The 15981-nt window shown below is 34.6% G+C and overlaps 1 protein-coding gene across 9 annotated transcripts in view; it reads left to right on the top strand.

Moving 5' to 3' along the window:
• The window catches only part of CHD9 (chromodomain helicase DNA binding protein 9), a 237841-nt gene that overhangs the window by 73004 nt on the left and 148856 nt on the right, over positions 1-15981 (top strand). For 3 of the 9 annotated variants that reach the window (XM_025920786.2, XM_025920785.2, XM_086689427.1), the window contains exons 1-2: positions 3518-4175; positions 5920-7542. In XM_025920786.2, coding sequence (XP_025776571.2) covers positions 5989-7542 — 1554 coding nt within the window. In that variant the 5' untranslated portion in view covers positions 3518-4175; positions 5920-5988. Of the gene's footprint in view, positions 1-3516; positions 4176-5919; positions 7543-13456; positions 14047-15981 lie in introns of those variants that run through there. The other 6 variants (XM_086689430.1, XM_086689428.1, XM_086689432.1 and 3 more) reach the window with 4 other exon arrangements.

Here is a 15981-nt window from a genome sequence, read left to right as displayed (position 1 = left end):
CATGCCTAGGAAGGCAGGAGGAAAATTGAACTTCTAAAGAAATTTTTAACAGATATTCAAGTAGTTTCCTTAACAGGAACTGTTCTAGAAGTTCATAGACCTTTTTTTTCTTTCTTTTTTTTTTTTAAACAAAGAAATGGTAAATTGAAGTTTGCCAGCTTTTTATTTTGCCAAGTAAAGATATTCTTTAAAATGACAGATAAATATTTCTAGGTACAACTTAAGTGTTTTGGTCGCTGTTATTGAGAGAGTTGCTATTTGCTATCCAAAAATAACTTTAAATTTTACCACAGTAAAAAAGTTAATCAAGTGTTGTTAGGCCAGAGAAATTTTGAATAGTGAAATAGCTCCCTATTGCCTCTAGGATAAAGTCCAGATTTCTTAACATGGCTAATTTAAAGCCTTAGATATCTGACCTCTGCTTGCCTCTCAACATCTCTGTTTTGGCTAGTAGTATGCTCTGGCCACACTACACTATTGAGTAGTTCTCTAAATGCTAAGTCCTCCTTTACCTCTGGGCATTTCTTGTAGTGTTTCCACTGTGTCCTTGCCAGTTTTAGGAATAATGCAAGAGAGTGAAAGGATTGTAAAACACCTGTTTCCTATTTTAATAGGGGTTACCGCTTCCTTTATTTAATACAGTACTTTATAATTCACCTTTGAGGCAGACAGGACTGTAGTTAATAGTTTGTGTTGTTATGTTATTTGTTTTCTGTTTTTTGGGGTTTGTTTTGTTTTGTTTTTTACAGATGAAAACAAATAGTATGTGATCTTCTCAAAATCATACATCTAGGAAGTGGAAGAGGCAGGACTCTGGTCTATGTTTCGTTTTAGGTATCATGTTCTTCCTAATTCTTATGCAGTCATCCACTGATTCAGCAAAAATTTATTGTGTGCCTACTAAGCTAGGCAACATACTAAGGATACGAGGATGATAAAGGTGTTCCTTTTTTTTCCCGAGGGTATATAGTCTAGTGGAGAGAAAATAAAAAGAAATATAATACAGATTTATAATGGAGTGTTATTTGTAGTATGCACAGGTTACTAGACAGTTGAATCAGGTGATTCTGAAGCTGAATTTTCTCCAAATATAAATTTGAAATAGCTATGAGTAGCTCATAAACAAAGTAAAAATTAATGTAGCACAAATTTAATGTATAGAAATGCTGAAGAGATGACTAATAGAAAACGAATAATTTGGTAGGGATCAGTGCTCTTCGTATTAAATGGGATGAGACTCTTAATGTGTAGAATTTACTGGGAAGACTAATTCATTTAGTAGAAAAATATTGAGAGATTTATTTGGAGAATACAGAGATGTCTTGGAAAGAAAGCAACTGTTAGATATTGAGGAAGTCAATTTACAATTGAAGTATGTTTATATACATATTATACATTTATGTATAACATATACATTTATTATGTATATGTTATATACATAAATCCTATATACAAACTCATATTCAATGATTTTGTTTTTACTCTTAAGGCCCAGTTCAAGTGTTAGCTCATCTCTATGCCTTTGCCGATCTTCTCCAGAAATAATTAACTGCGATCTAATCTGTGCCACCATAACATAGTGCTGTGTATACATCTGTGCTAAGGCATATATCACTATGTGTTTATGTGTTTTCTTCCCCTCTGGATTATGAACTTTGTGAAGGCAGGGATTCTGTCCTTTTGATGTTTGAATCCATTTTGTTTGATCCTCAGGTCATTGGCATCCAGTAAATATAGAAATAAAGATAGAGAAGTAATTTCATTTTGATTCTAAATACTTGTCTCAACCTTAGAAGAATTCTGTCCCCCAAATGTATTCTTTTAGTATATGTGCTGCCGAAGCGAGCACCCAAATGTATTCTTTTAATGTACTTAATCGATAAGGCCCCCTACAGCAGTACTCCCAACTTATGTTTCTGCCTTTATTTTCTACTTTTCTTCCTTTGTTATATACCCTTTGCAATGGTCATACTGTACTTACTTCCTTCATGCTATTTCTTTATTCCTGAATTCTTTGACCTTCCCTTCCAGTCCTTTTCTAATAAGACTTCTTCAAATGCTAACTGTTCCAAGAAGTTTTTCCTGAATAACTTGCCAAAAATGTTATTTTTATAAATTATCTTCTCGATGAACCTGTGGACACAGTTACCATATTTTATTCAATATGTACTGTGTTTTTCTCGTGCCATTCCCCCCTTTTTCCTCCATTTAAATTCTGAACTTCCTGAGGGCAGAAACTTTTGCAGTTTCTACAGAGTTGCTTTGGATATAATAGACAGTCCATAAATATTTGCCTAATTAAACAACAAGTTAAAACAAGCTTGATGTGATATTTTCATAAAGTTAGAAAATGGTACATTTACAGAATAAATTACAACACTAGATCTTAAGAACTTAAATGAGCCTTGTGTCAATTGTAGAATAAACTGTTCAAATCAGAAAACATGGCTTTATTAGATTTTTTGTGCATTTTTTCATAGTTCACCTTCAGTCTCAGTTTTTATAACTAAGGTCGACTACTTACATATATCTTATCACATATGGAATCTGTATCTTCTTAGTATAGTATTGGTGTTTACATTATTAGATGTTCCTCTTATGTACTTACTTTTAGCAAAGCACAAGTAACGTGCTGATAATGTTCTATTTACATGTCTAAATTCCCTCAGGTATCAATTACTACTTATCATCGAGTTTGTGTAGGTTGTTGTTTATCCATAAATGTTTATTGGATGAGAAAATGGCAAACTTGTTCTTTTTGTTTTTAATGTTTTATTTTTTTTTTAATTTTTTTTTAATGTTTATTTTTGACAGAGAGAGAGAGACAGAGCATGAGCGGGGGAGGGGCAGAGAGAGAGGGAGACACAGAATCTGAAGCAGGATCCAGGCTCTGAGCTGTCAGCACAGAGCCCGACGCGGGGCTCGATCTCACAGACCGCGAGATCATGACCTGAGCTGAAGTTGGACGCTCAACCGACTGAGCCACCCAGGCGCCCCTGGGTTATTTATTTTTGAGAGAGAGAGAGAGAGAGAGAGAGAGAGAGACAGAGAGAGACAGAGCGTGAGCAGGGGAGGGGTAGAGAGAGAGGGAGAAACAGAATCCAAAGCAGGCTCCAGGCTCTGAGCTGTCACCGTAGAGCCTGATGTGGGGCTCGAACCCATGAACCATGAGATCATGACCTGAGCCGAAGTCAGATGCTTAACTGACTGAGCCACCCAGGTGCCCCCAGACTTGGTTTCTTAATTAAAATGTCTACTTCTCCCATATTTTTGTTAAGCTTCAGGTTATATAAATGTAGAAAACACTCTGCTTTAGCATAATTTACCATCATGTACAAAATTGCAAAGACTGTACCAGTTCTTTCCTCTATGGCCTGTTTTGTTACTGCTCTGATATATATTTATTTCCAGAGCAGTTTCCTAAAAATTCTTTAACTGTTTTTTTAAGAACAAATGTATAAGCATATAGTAAATCTGTATAAATTAATAATGTTTTATATTTATTTATATTTAAGTTCACTGTTATCACAGTAAATAGAACTATATGAACTAATGTCATCTCTGTCAACATTCAGTTGGGTGGTAGATTTTTATAGTTCTGGGTTCTGAACTCTTGAAGTAATACATTCTCATTATTTAAGAAGTTAATCCTAAGATGCATATTTTTTTCCCCCTTTAATATCTCTGAAATTGGGATGTGTCTCAGTCAGTATTTCCCAGGTGGCTGTCATGGAGTCGTTGTCTGTGTGTACACAAAGTTAGTCATGGTTCTTTATCTTGCCATCGCCTCAGTTGGGCTACATATAATAGTACCACATGTGTTTGTTATTTAAAATATCTTTACAAATATACTCTGTTTTTCAGTATTTAACCACAAAGGCATTGATTACGTAGAGAGGCACAGAAACAGAGTAGCAGAGCATAAATTTAATTAGTGAAGCAAATATTTGTTGAAGAAATGACAGCAATTCCACATTTACTTACAGAGCAACAATCAAGTACTTTATGGACCAAGCAGAGTACCTCAAGGCAGAAGAAATTGTCAGATCCTTTGGAATAAGACTAAGTCTAAAAACCTTTAAAAAGGTCATTTCGTTCATTATAAAATAAAAATGTGAAGTGGTATAGTGCCATAGTTTAATTGACAGCATTTTTTTTTCTTCATGTTATATCAGGTAATGATGTATCTCATATTTGATGATGTATTGGATTTGGTAACTTTCATTGTATCTCATTTTATGTTCCTCTTGATAATCATACATCCATATAAAAGCATAAGACACGGATTTCCTGATTAATGACTTAGGTATACATAAAAGTTCCCTAGTCTGGAGTCTGAAGCTGAAAATAAGATATGCTCCAGAGAAGTGATTTAACCTACCTTATATTTTTCTAATGGCTTTGTTCATTGCAGACCACATAACCCTTCATCTGTTCCATCTCACAATTATAAAATCTAGAAAAATAATTTTTTTCTGTATTTCACTTCTAAAATCATATATTTGTTAAAGCACTTGGATACCATTGTGCTTAACAATGAGTCAATTTCTAATTATAATTAATATAGACTTCGGTAGGTTTTACTTTTCAGAATTTTTCAAAAGTATTTCTACATTAAAATAGTGAACATTTTGTTTAGGAAATTTGTATTTCCTAATGTGGACCTCCCAAAATAGAAGTTCTGGAAAAGTTTCTTAGGCCTTTGCTAATTTTTTTTTTAAGTTTCTTTCTTTTTTTGAGAGAGACAGAGATAGCGCAAGTAAGGGAGGGGCAGAGAGAGAGAGAGGTGAGAGAGAGATCCCAAGCGGCCTCCGCACTGCCAGTGGGGCTTGAACCCATGAAGCCATGCGATCATGATCTGAGCTGAGAGCAAGAGTTGGACACTTAACCAACTGAGCCGCCCAGGCGCCCCTGGCCTTTACTAATTTTTAAATAAACTAATATGTAGAGGAGCAGGAACCTCCATTTGTGGTTCTCTGTGCAAGACAGTAGGGCAGAGCCATAAATTGCCTTTATGAAAAAATGTTTGGAATAATACAGGCCTAGAAGAAAATTAGCTAGCCATTTCATGTTAATGAGTAACCCATTAGATCCTTTCCACACAGAAGTAGCGTGTATGTGTGTGTCTATATATACATATATTTACATAAATGTAATCATTTTTTCTCTTAAGACTATCATAAGACTAATTTATTGCTTAGCTCAAGCTGCTACTGTTTATTTTTGCCTTAGTTTGATTGTCACCACACATTTATTTGCACAGTTTAGTAAGTAAGCAATATTTGTATTCCAAATGATCTACTGGGACAAGGGGGGAGACTTAGGGACAGAGTAATGAATATGACTATTAACAGGAAGGAGCTTGCTTTTGCTACATGGATATCTAAATCAGTTGGTTCTTAGGAAGGCTCATCTTCCATGGGGGTGGGCAAGGGGACCATGGTAGCAATATGTGGGAACATCCCCAACCTATCACCTGTCTGCATGGTCTGTCAACTGACCAGATAGCTAACTCATCTCATTTGGGCCAATCTGAGAAGGTCTGATGTCAGCTATCTTAACATTACTTTCAAGTGTAATACATACATTTTTTATGCATGCCAAAGCTGCTAGGGAGTGATGGCCATTTCATGGTCTAAGTGAAAGTCTGACATATCATTCTCAAGTTTACATTCTATCAAAATATATGAACTTCAAAATGAAAGTAATATGCACTATTACTTTTAAATACATATAGTCATGTCCCATGCACCAGCATTTTTTTCCTTGTAAGGAATATTAATGAGCTTTTTGTAATGAATTATTCTATAAAAAATACTGTACACTGAGATTGTAAGTTTTTAAAATCATATATAAACTTTGTAGAACTTTAATGAATACTCATCATTAAACTTTGATTGCTTTTTCTTATTTTCCTAGGATTCTGACACTTCATGACATGTCATTATCTAGAGCAATAATGAACATTGACCTGTTTCGGATTAGTTGATGACCTTTGGAAATGATCCAATAGTATCTACTACAGAGAAGTTGAATATACTTCATTTGGAGTCAACAGCTCAGATCGTCACTGGATTTTTCAAGATGACAGATCCAATGATGGACTTTTTTGATGATGCCAATCTTTTTGGTGAGACCTTAGAAGGTTTGTCAGATGATGCATTTGTACAGCCAGGACCTGTTTCACTAGTCGATGAATTGAACCTGGGTGCAGAATTTGAACCTTTGCACATAGACTCACTCAACCATGTTCAAGGTACTCCAACACATCAGAAGATAACTGATTATGAGCAGTTAAATCAGTTTGATTCAATGAAATTTCACCAGGTCAGTCAGCCTTTTGGTAGCCCAGCTGAACACGTGTTATCTCCACACTCTCAGTTTAATTGTTCTCCAATCCATCCCCCAAACCAACCCAATGGTTTGTTTCCAGATGTAGCAGATGGCAGTCCAATGTGGGGCCATCAGACAGCTACCAGCATTTCAAATCAAAATGGGTCTCCTTTCCACCAACAAGGACATTCTCACCCTATGCATCCAAATAAAAGCTTTGTGGTACACCATGACTTTGCCTTATTTCAGGCCAGTGAACAACAAACACAGTGCACTTCACTACGCTCACAGCAAAACAGAAACAGTCTTAACCCAGGGCAAAATTCTCTTAGCCAGTCTAAAAATTTTATGGATGTTAATGTTTCTGGTCCACACAGAGTCAGTGTTAGCCACCCATCACAAATTACGAATGCATCTACGTCGCAACAGTCTCTTTCAATGCAGCAATTTTCTCAGACATCAAATCCTTCAGTACACTTCCTCAAGTGTAGCAATCACCAAGAAGGGAATTTTAATGGACCTTCTCCAAATATGACTTCTTGTTCTGTCAGTAATTCACAGCAGTTTTCTTCACATTATTCCTTTTCCAGTAATCACGTCTCACCCAACAGTCTTCTGCAGTCCTCTGCTGTTCTTGCACCTAATCATACAAATCAGGCTTTATCAGATTTTACTGGAAGTAATTCCTTTTCACCTCATAGGGGAATCAAGCAAGACTCCACTCAGCATATGCTAAATCCCAATACATCGTTGAATTCAAGTAATTTCCAAATGTTGCATTCATCACATCCTCAGGGTAATTATAGCAATTCAAAATTATCTCCTGTGCACATGAACTTCCCAGATCCTGTTGACTCAGGAACTCAAATGGGCCATTTCAATGATCACGTAGAAACTAATGGCTTTTCATCTTTAGAAGAGAATTTACTTCATCAAGTAGAGTCTCAAACTGAGCCATTCACGGGACTTGACCCAGAAGACCTCCTGCAGGAGGGTCTCCTTCCCCAGTTTGATGAGGCAACATTTGGACAGGATCATTCAAGTCATGTTTTAGATCATGACCTTGAACGGCAGTTTACTTCACATCTGGTAACTCGGCCTTCAGAGATGGCTCAAACTCAGTTGCACAGTCCAGCTCGCAGTTGGCATTCATCACTTTCGAATCATCAGCATTTACATGACAGAAATCGCCTATATTTACAGCGACAGGTTTGTAGCTCTTTTATTTTGATGATTTGGGGTAGGATGGACTTTTACTCATTGAGTTAATTTTATGTGAGACCTATCCAAGGTTGCTCAAACTCAGTCATTCTATTAGGTGAATATGCATATTTTGACATAGGTTTTGTTGCTTTAACGGTCTTATATTTGGAAATTATTCGTTGATGTGCTCAGAGCAATATGTTAACTTCTATATTTAGAAAATAGTCAGGTTTTAAGACCTTTTTGTAACTTTCAATTATAATTGCCTTTAATGAAACAATTTATTATCAAAAAGGAAAACTTAACCATAATTAGAAGGAAAACAGTAGACTGGGAACGTTTTATCGCAATGTTTATCATGTTAATACTCTTATAAAGAGCTCATATAAATTTATAAGCAAACTTTTTAAGACCTCAGTTGATAACTGGATAAAGCATAGGAGCTGAAATTTCATAAAAAGGTAAGTTGAGCTAATAAAACATTCAGAATAATATACAACTTTAATAATTCAGTTTGCAGTGTGGTTTCATTTATATGTATTAGAAAAAAATGTTAATGCTTAATGCTGGTGAATTTATGGTGAAATTGGAACTTACAGACCTTTGTCAACTGATACAGGTATTTTGGAAAACAACTAGGTTGTATATTTGAATATAAAAATACTTTATTACAATACCCCAAACGTGGCAAAAGTAATATATCCAAAGATATTTATCTTCTGCTATCTATACAGGACAGTTGGAAGCATCATAGTTTATTATCATAGTGTATTAGGTGGACTATCACAAACATTAAAAAGACTTTGAAGACTAATACCGAATACCATGTTAATGATGTGGGAAAAGTATAATTCAAAATTAAGATCACAGTAAAGTGGTTAAGAGTACAGGCTCAGGTACCAAACTACCTGGGTTAGAATCTTAGCTACTGTTACATACTAGCTGTGTGACTTTTAGCTAATTATAGAATTTCTATGTGCCTCATTTGCTTTACCTTTCAAATGTGGAATAATAACAGGACCTACATAGTAGAGCTTTGGTAAGGATTTAAAAAGTTATAATATGTAAAAGTACTTAGAACTATGCTTAGTATGTAGTAAGCACTTAAACATTTTTATAATTATGCTTTTTCTCATAGCAGTATGAAAATATGCATATGAAAAAATATTGAAATAGATTCTTTCAGTCAGGGTAGTACAATTATACTTTGTTTTCTATAGTTTTTGTCATGCTACCATGTTGCTTTTATAATAAAAAGGTATTTAATGTAATATTTTATCATTTGTCTGAAATCACGTTAAATTCAGGATTTCTAAAATGCTTCAGTTCCTTGGTTACTTGTGAGATTTGGTGGACAATGTAATATATCACAGTACTTAAAATTAAACATGTAGGGACCATTCATTCCTTTCAGAGCTTTCAAGTGTTTAAAGAAGATAAAAATCTTTATTTTTTTCCCTTAGCTTGATTTTATTTGTTTCAAGTGGTATTTTCAGTACATTTTTTTGAAATGTTTAGATAGATTTTAACATATTTAAAAGGCACTCATAAACCCTCCCTTCTCTTTTGTAGACTGAGTAGAATATTATGATTTTGCTCCCTCTACTGGAAGAGGACCAAGCATCCTCTTTAGAAGGACCCTGGGAAAAACCTCTACTGCTTGAACCTAGGGTCATCTGTCCACTTAATATGCAGATTTCTGACTAGTTGGACTAGTCATGTTGTCTAGTGTATACTTGTCGTTATGAAGCCCAAAATTTATTTACTGTTTACTTTTATTTTTCTAGGGGCCTTGTAATCAATTTTTTTTTAATTCATGTATTTCTAAACATTTCTGTTGGCTTTAAAAGAAGTTATAGATCTGGAATGAATAAAGGGCAATTATAAGTAACTAAAGTAGTCCCTTTTGCTAGCATGTAGATAGTATTGTCTCAGAGAAATTTTTTTCAGACCCATTCAGACCCATCCTTTCATAAACCATCTTCCTCTACTGATACATTCATAAGGCTTTGTTTAAATCCATTCACCTTTTTGTTCCAGAGTTTTTGTTTTGCTAACATCTCATTCTTTATGTTAGGTGTTCAAAAACAGGTAAAAGGCAGTTGGTTTGGAATATTTTGTTGACTTATCAAAAAGCTGTTCTCAAGTTTCCTATTATTTCTTAGTGCTAAAAATATTTGGAGTTGTTGGTTGTGGGGGTGAAGACGAGGGATGGATTTGGTAGAGAAGGTGGAGGATGATTATGACTGAGTTTTATGAATTGTAGATAGGTTTTATATGTACCGAATCATAGGTCACATATCCTAAATATGTGAAATTTGATTTAATGTGTGTAATTTTAATAAATTTTGGTGGAGATTACAAGTTTTTTTGGCTATGTAATCTTCCGAATGTTCTGGATGGTTACGGTTACTACATAGAAAAATTGCTGTATTAATGAGTAGTTCTTCTTACGTTATTATGGTCTTTCCCCAGATTCTTTGGAAATAAATTTTTTTCTTTTAGATTTTTTTTAACTGTCTCTCTTAATTGCAGTAATTTCATTTCAGACTAAATTAGCATAGTTGAATGTATATAGACATTAGAGGTTAAAAAATAATCTCTTATTTGGTATAACTTTTGGCTTGTCCAAATCAAAAAAATGAGATTCATTTTATTATAGCCAAAACAAGATATTCTTTAACCTAATATGTGAAAATTCATAATGGCACTCTATTCAGAATTCTAGAAAGCTTCAGTGAGAGTGTTGGATATGTAAAGAATACTTCTAAGCCTTGCTTTTGTTTATCTCCCAACTGAGGTCAGGTGGTTGTGGATATAATTTCAAATATCTTGAAGTAAGTACTCTGAAGTCTGTGTCAGTCATTAAAAACAGTGAATAGTGCTGAGAACATTTCTTATATAATTGACTCTAGAATTTTACCATGAGAAAAGAAAAAGGGTAAGAAGCTATAGCAAGTGTTCCTAAATGTAAGTACTCACTAAACATAAAATACTAGCTTATTTTCCTGTGTAATTTTTAGAGCATAGGAATTTCGAGAAAAAAATACTATAAACTTTTCATTGCTCTCTTATGACAGACACCTTCTGCTATTTTGTAACACGAAATCTTTCATTTTTGTCTTCTTTGTAAAGTAGAAATAACATTATGTGATCTCTCAATGTTTATAAATTCAATTTAATGTAAGTTTGATAGCCGTGTAAAATATGTGGGATAGCTGAAATAGCATTCAAAACAAAAAATATAATTTTAGGATGTATATAATTCCTTGTTGGTTTCATACTGTGATGAATTTATTACTTTATTTAGTACCTTGAATTTTTCATTTTCTTCCCGAGGGTAGGGAAACTTACATTACCTATAGGTTTTTAAAGAAAGTAGAGAAACACCTGTTTGAATAGCCTATGTCAGACACATTTTAAAACAATGAATTTTTTTGTGATAAAAAATTTAATATGTGGTTTTTAAAAAAATTGGACCATATAGAAAACAAACAAGTTAAAAATAAGTTACTTGTGGGGCGCCTGGGTGGCTCAGGCAGTTAACCGACTGACTTTGGCTCAAGTCGTGTTCTCACAGTTTGTGAGTTCAAGCCCCCATCGGGTTCTGTGCTGACAGCTCAGCCTGGAGCCTGCTTCAGATTCTGTGTCTCTCCCTCTCTCTCTGCCCCTCCCCTGCTCACACCACACACACACACACACACACACACACACACACACACTTTCTCTCTTTCTCCCCCCAAAATAAATAAACATTAAAAAAATTTTTTTTAATGTTACTTGTAATACCACTACCAAAGATGCCATTGTTGACATTTTGCTGTATGAGTTTCCAGTGAGATCTGTTGTTTGTCTCATCCCTGTCCTTCACCTACATATTTTTGCATTTTTAAGAAATAAAGTTGAGGTCATTATAGTTCATGCTTTTTGGCAAGTGGCTCTTTTCACCTTCCAATTACTATGTTGCAGACATTTTTCAAGTCATTGACTGTTTTTCTGAAAATGATTTTGAATGGCTGAATAGTTTAACCATTACAAGATTGCTAAAAGTACCACATAAAAAATAAGGTTATTATTGAGCACTGGAAAAATCTGAATCATGTTTAATTAAAATATATTTATATTTTTCTTGCATATATTACCATTACAATTCAGTTTAAAATAGATGTGTAGCAATAGCAAATATTATAATGACTAACATGTAGAGTACCTACTTTGTATTAAGCAGTATTCTGAATACTTTAGCGTACATTAATACATGGATCCCTCACAACACTCCTTTTATTTGGATACAGTTATTTCCTTGAGTTTCTGTGGGAGGAAACTGAAGTACAGAGAAATTAAATAGTATATACCCCAAGTGACACACACACCTAGTGTGGAGATAGCCAGTGGCCAGACTGGATTCAAACCAAGTTTAAGTCCATTATATTGTTGTCTTACCCACTTTTACTTTCCTTCAAAGTATGTTAGTACATTGTAATATGTAACAATAATATACTAAATGATTTTTCCCTACTCATCCCCTCCCCCTTTCAAAAATCTACCCTACTGATGAGGCAGAAACTTGCTTTAGAATCTTTAAGTGGAAAAGAGCATGCATCTCATGTATTCTGGCCATGTTGGCAAATAGTTTATCCATTACCAAAGGGAAAAACACTCCCAGAACAAAGAGAAGTAAACCAAAATAGCTATTGCTTCCAAGAGTGTTGAGACATTTTTAATAAAACTGTATAATAAGAAGGTAACAACAAATGCTCTAAAGATAAATGTGATCATTATCTTCAAGTGTTTAAAGAACGTTAGAGGTCAGAACTAGGCTTGCTAAGTGAAAGTCACAAAAAAGTGGATTATCATTTGATACTAAGGAAGAAGTTTGAAGTTCCTTTCAATGAAAGCAGGTAAATAGAATGGCTCAGATGTGTCACAGAAAGAATTCCTAGAGTGGGTGTAAGATGGACTAAATTGGTAGGTTCTTTTCAACTCTTAAGACTCTGCAGTTGTAATTTTGGGTTTCATTGCAGGACATATCATTCATATTGCCTGTTTAGCTCGTGAGTGGTGATTACAAATAATGAAGAAAGAGAAAGAAATATGACAGGTTCTCTGCTATCCAACAATGTCAGGGAACTTATTAAACATGAGTAAATTTCCAGATAGTTAAAATGTATTCTATTAAGCATGAAAATCTTTAATTATATGGCACCCTCTCCCACCCCCAGAGGGCGATGATGATGGTGGTAGAATGCTTGGTTAGGAAAAGATGAAGAGAAAGAGAGTTTTATATGGAGGTCTTGTATGTTCAAATATGTTATGGTTATTTTTACACTTAAGTAAGGATCCCCACTTGAGTAAAAATCTGTTGGAACACATTTCTTAAGCAGAAACATAGCTAATTTTGTGTAGAAGGAAAGTTGTTTTTAAAAAAGAAGGGGGGTGCCTGGGTGGCTCAGTCGGTTGAGCGTCCAACCGACTCAGGTCACGATCTTGGGGTCTGTGAGTTCGAGTTCTGCATCGGGCTCTGTGCTGACAGCTCAGAGCCTGGAGCCTGCTTCAGATTCTGTGTCTCCTTCTCTCTCTGCCCCTCCCCCGCTCATGCTCTGTCTCTCTTTCTCTGTCTCTGTCAAAAATAAACATTAAAAAAAACTAATAAACTATGTTTAAAAAGAATGGGAAAAAAACCTATGTAAAACTAAAGGGATTTGCTATATGTTGTTATACTCAATTGAACTCAGAGGATCCCAAGCTCTTTGCTAGGTTTTTTTTTCTCCTAGTGGTAACTTTTCCTAAGTCAAAAAACCAACATATATATATATATATGTATATATATATATATATACACATATATATATGTGTATATATATATGTGTATATATATATATGTGTGTGTGTGTGTACAATTAAAAAAAACTTGTCACTCCACATATATTCTAGACAAAAGGAAGAGAAAAAACTAAGAAGTTTTTAGATCGTCTCCTTGAAGTGATTAAAAATCTTATACCATCCTTCTGTTGATCTGTATGCTTAAATCTTTATGCATTTGGTGTGGTATATTGCCTATAAGAAGTTTCAGAATTCCTATTGTCTAAGCCAGAACACAATATAGAAATTATGTATAGGAATTTCCCTTTCAGTTCCTTTTTTTTTTTTTCCCAGTTCAAGTGGACTAGTTTTTGGCTTTGACATTTCTGTCATGTCTTCAGGATTAAAATATTCTATTTGAACGGAGAAATTCATGGAATATTAGCTGGTTCTAAAATACGATCTTAATAACTGAACTCTGACTGTATTGTAGAAGAGTTGAGCTCTGCACAGCCTGCCAAGAATCAGAGTAACAGAAACTCCAGTCGTTAACAGTAGCTTTAAGGCTGTTGACCTCTAACATGCATACTTAAGGGTGAAAGGTGAACAGGAAGTGAATTCCAGGGGTGGGGAAGAGGCAGCAGTTGGTGAGAAATTTGTGGATTAGTGCAGTATGTGAAGAGCGTGAGATCCAAGCCAAACTTCAAAGTAGGTCTAACAAAATTTTGTTGTGTTTAATTTTATTGATGAGGTGCACTTCCAGATAGCTTAGGACTACTCCGTCATTTACTTGTTGTTAATGTCTGAAATTGAAAACAACGTGATAGGGCTACTGAGCCATCCAACTTTATATCTATTATGATAACATGAATACACAGTTGTTTTGGAATACATCAGTGTGGGTGATCAGGTTTCTTCATTTGGGTATTTGGGCTGAAATTATTTTAAATTAAGGAAATATTTTAATACAATGTAGTGTGGGTAATATAGGAAAAGGGATAGTAAGCACATAGTTGGGAAGTTTGGACTGCAGTTTCAGTTACATAAAATCTGGTAATTTGCTATGCTCAACTGTGCAAATAATACCTTGCACATTTATGATGCAAGTAATACCTTACAGATTACGAAAGGACAGTCTTTAAAGCAAGATTTTTTCCTACGTGAATATATGTTTGTGTACCTGAAAGCAGTACAAGTTTACATTGACCATTTCATGGAATTTCATAGGATTTTTGATCTGGACAAGATTTTCCTCCATTCTCAAACACGAAAAAAAAAAACAAAACAAAAACAAAACAGTGGTAGAGAAGTCATAATTTGCTTGCTAACTAGTTATCAGATTCCTTTTGTAGTTTAAACTCAGAAATGAAAGTGATACCATACGATAGTGAGACACTTAGATTTACTGTGTTGTGTTATAAAATGCAAATATGACTGGTTGTCTCCAAATTGAGAGATAAGTTAACTTTTGGAGGGTTTTGTTTGTTAGGTGTATATAGCTTTTAATGTGTCATAAGGTTTTAACTATATCTTTAGTCTTTAAAGAAAACACCCTTATTATTTGTCAAATGTAGGTATAAGTTGTATATACTGAATTTTATATAACATCTGTGTTTTGGAAGTGTTGCATTTTTAATGCTTTTATTCAAAATTTACTAGTTGTCCACCAGGTATATGAGATTAGGCTGGGCAGTGAGGTTGCAAAAATGAAGGATCTGGTCCTTTGCCTTCGAAGAACTCAAATTGAAAAATCATACTTTCCCTTTGATCCCATTATAATTTCAGAGCTGTTATCTTTTCATTTCTGATTCAGTTTCGATTACAGTGGTTTCCAGTACTTTTCCTTAGCTGTCCAGCTGAGTGATTAGGAATGAGTGATTTACAAACAAAAAATTAATTTTTTTGACTTATCCTGTTTAAAGGAGTTATTGTAGTTTCTAGGTTGTCTCTTTGTTTCATGACTTTTTAGCGATCTCCCATTATGTGATTCTTCATATACACCTATTAATATATGAACATATATTATACAATTGTCTAAGGTCCAGTTGCTTTTGTGAATGGCAGAGCCAAGAAAGCAGGCCCTTTTCTTTTGAGCTTCTAATCTACTTTATTACAAACTATTGCAAAACTCTTATAAAGCTGTGCTATGTACTCAACTTGAAATACTATTTTTTTGTGTGTCAAAAAAGAAATAGTGGGGCGCCTGGGTGGCTCCGTCAGTTAAGCACCCAGCTCTTGATTTCGGCTCAGGTCGTGATCTCGCGGTTTGTGGGTTTGGGCCCCACGTTGGGCTTCGTGCTGATGGTGCGAATCCTGCTTGGGATTCTGTCCCCCGCTCTGTCTCTGCCCCTCCTCTGCTTGCTCTCTCTCTCTCTCTCAAAGTAAATAAACGTTAAGAGAAAAAAGAAAAAAAAGTTACTGAGAGATATACTTGTGATATTGCTAGATAAATTTCCCAGGGCTTTATTCCCCTAAATACCTCAAATGAATGTAAGACTTTTAGAAGTAATTTTTAAAAAATTAAAATAGTAAACGTTAAGAGTATAATTAGAGATAGAAATAGTAATAACTTTTGCACAGTATTTTGAAAAGTGGTTTTTTTAACATTATTTGAGTCTTTTTGGTAATATTGTGGGTTGTATG

Source organism: Puma concolor, chromosome E2 (assembly GCF_028749965.1).
Source record: "Puma concolor isolate L17-30 chromosome E2, mPumCon1.1.hap2, whole genome shotgun sequence".
Taxonomy (NCBI): Eukaryota; Metazoa; Chordata; class Mammalia; order Carnivora; family Felidae; genus Puma; species Puma concolor.
This window is presented reverse-complemented; position numbering and strand designations above follow the sequence as displayed.